At 30.2% G+C, this 4934-nt stretch overlaps 1 protein-coding gene across 2 annotated transcripts in view; it reads left to right on the top strand.

Annotated features, from left to right (window-relative positions):
* LOC102584798 (protein TIFY 10A-like) overlaps positions 1-2975 on the top strand; it is a 6214-nt gene extending 3239 nt beyond the window's left edge. For both annotated transcript variants that reach the window (XM_015315238.1, XM_006361270.2), the window contains exons 3-5: positions 1691-1887; positions 2680-2737; positions 2834-2975. In XM_015315238.1, the coding sequence (XP_015170724.1) occupies positions 1691-1887; positions 2680-2737; positions 2834-2921 (343 nt within the window). In that variant the 3' untranslated portion in view covers positions 2922-2975. The remainder of the gene's footprint in view (positions 1-1690; positions 1888-2679; positions 2738-2833) is intronic.
* The last annotated feature ends 1959 nt before the right edge of the window (positions 2976-4934 follow it).

Genomic DNA, 4934 nt, shown 5'->3' with positions numbered 1-4934 from the left:
AAACGAGAAAGAGAGAAAGACAAAAGAGAACTGGGCAGGGGGCAGGGGAATATTTTTATTGTATAATTATAAGTGTATAGGACGAATATATATGTATTTGCATGTGTATATACAATTTTCTCTCGCTTTATACAAACAGAAATGCAATTTATACAATTCTGTTGTATAAAGTGAGAGAAGCGAGCACAGAGGGAGTGAGCGAGAGAGGAGAGTGGCGAGCGAGAGTTTGAGGGAGAGAGGCGCTGGCAAACAGTTTGCTACAGGACACAATTAAATCAAAGTGTGATTATACCATTTAATTTGAATTAATAGTTTGCCATTATGTACAATTTTCCCATAATAATATTGTTATTGAGGTTGCGTTGTGAAAAAAGTTGTAAGGAAGGAAGAAAAAAAAGTGAAGCGGTAAAAACATATTTAAATTATCTTTTTTTTTTTTGAGTTTCATATCTAAATTGTTAAAAGTGTGAATTTCTTACCTAAATTATTACTCATTAGTTTGAAAAATACACCTCAATATAAATTTTTAAAATCATATCTATATGTTATTACTTGATCTTGTCAAGGCTTTAGAAAATCAAATCCTTGGAAATTTCTTTGAAATTCACATATCTTTAATTCTAGTTTTCTGATTTTTTTAGATTTGTTTATGCACTTCAATATTCTATTCTGAAATTGAAATCTTCCTAACTCTATTGTTATCGATGTGTAATACACTCTCTATTATTTTTTATTTTTTAAAATCTTGCCACGTGAATAAAAGATGGGAATAGTTTTTTTTTGGGGGGGAGGGGGAGGGGGAGGGAGTAAGATTTTTTAAAACAAACTTTTATAAAAGAAATTTAAAAAATGAAAAAAAAAATGGGGGTAGGGGTTGGGGTGGGGGGAGGGGGCACAGTGGGAGGAAGTGGTAGAGTGAGATAAGAAAAATATTTTAAATTTTATTTTTTTAAAAGTATAATTTCTATTTTGGAGGGATAATGATATTCTAATCTATAATTTTTAACTAATATTAATAATTTATTTTATTTTTGTCAAAATGGAATGTGTTGTTCATATGGAGTGTTATGTAACAAAAGAGAGAGATGTGTGTTTCTCTAACTAATGAGTGATAGTTTAGATAATGAGACTCACACTTCCAATAATTTAGGTATGAAACTAAAAAAATTAGCTTAGGTGTGTTGAATCCTTCACTTAAAAAAAGAGTTTGTGTTTCTAGTTAACATATTCACTATAAAAGAAAATATTGTTTTGTTCATTAAAGGTATTCATTGTGCGTGGAGTTTGGACTTGATAACTAGTTCAAAATTTGTTCGAGTAACACAACATTACCAATTTATTGTATTTAAGATACAATAAATTACATTTAGGATCTGTGTGATAAGATGTCAAATTACATTTTGAGACTCTTGAAAAATACCTATATAGATAAGATAGAAATAAACTATTAGAGCTTATGCTAAGACTTATATTATTTTCTTTTTGATTTTTGCGTTACTAAAGTTGATATACAACCTGCTTGTAAAGTTCCATTTATTGATTCATGCAAAGCTTAATTTTTTTTAGAAACTTGAATGAAATTCATATTGAAATTTTTTCTTCTTTATTACTTTTCAACTTCACCAATAGAAAATAGTATTACATAAATCGAAACAGAGAAATTTTTTTTTTCTTTTTTTTTCTTGTGCAGCAAAGAAATACCAAATAAGGAGCAAAAGCTAGCGCAATTGTCTATATTCTATGGGGGTAAAGTGGTGGTTTTTGATGATTTTCCAGCAGAGAAAGCCAGAGCAGTGATGTTATTAGCTAGCAAAGGAATATCTAACAACTCTTGTGCCATTTTTCAAACCACCACCACCACTCAGACTAATGGAGCCAACAACTTTGGTAAGTATTTTATTATTGAGGATTCATCACGAATTGACAAGTTTAATGTTGATTGTCAGTTTACTGCCATTTTTCTTTTTTTATCCCGATTTGAATGGGCAGAGCTAGGTAGACTCTTTGACGAAAAATCATACTCCCTCCATCTCATTTTATATGAGTTAGTTTGACTTGACACAAAGTTAAAAAAGAAAGAAAAACTTTTGAAATTTGTGGTCTAAAATGAATTATAGATGTTTGTGTGACTATAAATAGTTTTATTAAGGATAAAATGGGCATTCTAAAATTAAATTGTTAGTTAACATAGAAATATGTCGTTTTTTGAGGATGAACTATAAAGGAAAGTGAGTCATATAAATTGGAAAGAGGGAGTATTGTATATACAAAGTTAAAATCATTTTTTTTAGTATATAGTATTAGATGTTGAATCTCATTGATTTCTTCTGATGTTTACTTTTTCATATTTCGAACTTCTTTAATGAAAATTATGGCTTTGTTAGCTTCGGTCAATTTGGGACTAACATTGTAAAAAAGCTCATAAAGGAAGAGTTTAATTACTTAAATATCCTTTATTTGTATTAAAAAAATATTGTTAATTTAATGTTTTCTTAATGGATGTGATAAATCTTAAATGATACTTAAAATGGACAATAGAAAATACAATATATCACTCATAGACTACATGGTCACATAAATGGAACAAGCGTATAAGCAATGAGTGCAAAATTTTCAAAATATGTATACATGCATTCGTTTAAATACTAAATCCGTCTCTTTATTATTTGTGCTCTTCAGATTTACCTATTGCGAGGAGATCTTCACTTTATAGGTTTCTTGAGAAGAGGAAAGATAGGTAAGAAATATTAATTATGCATCACTAATACATATGCTCAAACTTCAAATATTTCCACATCTCACATTTTTCTCTTTTATTTATGGTGTCTTCTAGGGACACGGCTAGAGCGCCATACCAAATGCATAATCCATTGCAATCATCTTCAAGGACTCGTGAAGATCATTTTGATCTCAATTTCTAGTTATAATCAACTTTTCGATCGGAGAAATTGTTGAAAAAGTTAATTTTATTTGATGATATAAAAAAGGTATATATTATTAAAGAAAACTTGAACAATTCTCATTATTGCAGTTGTAATTCTCAATTTTGCATGATATTGTCACTCTACATCCAATATGGACAACATATAAGAATAGATCCACTATTTATTTTGATCGTGTCAAGGTTTATTGATTATGAAGTTGTAGGCAATTATGAAGTTTGATCTCATAAATCGTTTCACAAGACAGTTAATTTTATTGAAAGTGTTCTTTAGTGCTTGATTGTTGCTACTAACAAGTCGAATGAGCAATTTGTCTATGCTGACGAGGTCACAAACCAGTGATTGTCAAGTAAATGTATCTGGTTGAGCTCAATAACTCGACACATCCAAGAAACATGTGACCTTCTTTTGAAAAGATATATTCCAACAACATTATATGAAGGCAATGTTGCATATATAGCTCAACTAAGAGGAGGATACATAAAAAAGAAAAAAAAATATATTTCACCAAAATTCTTTTTACTCGTGATCTTCAAAATAAAGGTGAAATAGATTTTCAACAAAATCATTCTAGTGATAATTTAGCAGATATGTTCACCAAGACATTGCCAACTTCAATCTTTGAGATACAAGATCAAAATGCATAATTTTTGAGATATTAAATGATGTTTTCATTAGGAAAAGTAAATACATACTACACTCTATTTTCCTTAACCAATGTTTTATTCCTTTGGATTTTCCTGACAAGGTTTTTATTGAGGCATCAAACAAAGCGTATTACTACACTTTTTCTTTCATTAAAAATTTTCTTTACATGAATCCAAGGGGAGTGTTGTAAAATGAATGTCCACATAAACATATTTTGTGTTGTAACATAATCATATAATATGTTTTGTGTTGTACTAAACATGTACACACAAGATAGATATACACATAACATAGGCGTGTTGTAAACTAGTCATCCATACAATATACTTGGTGCACAAATATATACATGGCAAATATATATCCATATAATATACTTGGTGCCCAGGTATATACATGTATATATATATATCATATTCTTGTAACAAAGAGAGTATGCAAGAATAAGTGAAAAGAAACATACTTCACTTAATAGTTTCTCATCTATCTTTCTTCTTAATTTTAGTACAATATCTTTATTTTATAATATTTAAGAAAAAGTGACATGGATATTGATACTTTTGGGTAATCCTAGCCCATCTCCTCTTCTGGCGATGGTGATTTAGAACAGCCATGTCGGCCAACATCCCTCCAAAGCCTTTGGCTGTGCCCAAAACTCTACAAATAATGCTTCAAACGCCAACACAAATTCTACTTATGTTGATAGATTGAATTAAAAACAAAATTCTAATCTTTCTAGAACTAGTTTAACACCTATTGAAGTTGATCATGTAATTCATATGTTAAAATTTACGTTGGATGAATAACAAGCTTTCGCTAAGCAGGATGGACTTCATCAAGTCATCGTGGTTAAACTATCCACGGGATCACTTGATATGCCAATTTTAAGATCTATTTTGCCTAAATTCCTTGAGCATTAAGGAAGATTAATATTGTCTTGTCGAGTTGCTCGCTCAAAGACAACTTTTTATTCGTGTGGACTATGGATCAATATGATGATTTCTTTGTTGCATTATTATAACAATCCTCAGGACTGTTTTGTGGTTTTCACTTTTTTTTGAGAAAATGCATAAGTACCTCCAACCTATGTCCGAAATCTCAGAAACACACTTATACTATACTAAGGTCCTATTACCCTCCTGAACTTATTTTATAAATAATTTTCTACCCTTTTTCGGCCTATGTGGCACTATCAACCAGATATTTTGAAAAAATTGTCAACACGCATTGGGCCCAGAAGATAGTGCCATGTAGACCGAAAAGGGGTAGAAAATTATTTATAAAATAAGTTCGAGGGTAATAGGACCTTAGTATAGTATAAGTGTGTCTCTGAGATTTCGAGCATAG

This window comes from Solanum tuberosum, unplaced genomic scaffold, assembly GCF_000226075.1.
Source record: "Solanum tuberosum cultivar DM 1-3 516 R44 unplaced genomic scaffold, SolTub_3.0 scf00344, whole genome shotgun sequence".
NCBI classification, from domain to species: Eukaryota; Viridiplantae; Streptophyta; class Magnoliopsida; order Solanales; family Solanaceae; genus Solanum; species Solanum tuberosum.
Note: the sequence above shows the minus strand (reverse complement) of the source record. Positions and strands in the feature narration are given on the sequence as shown.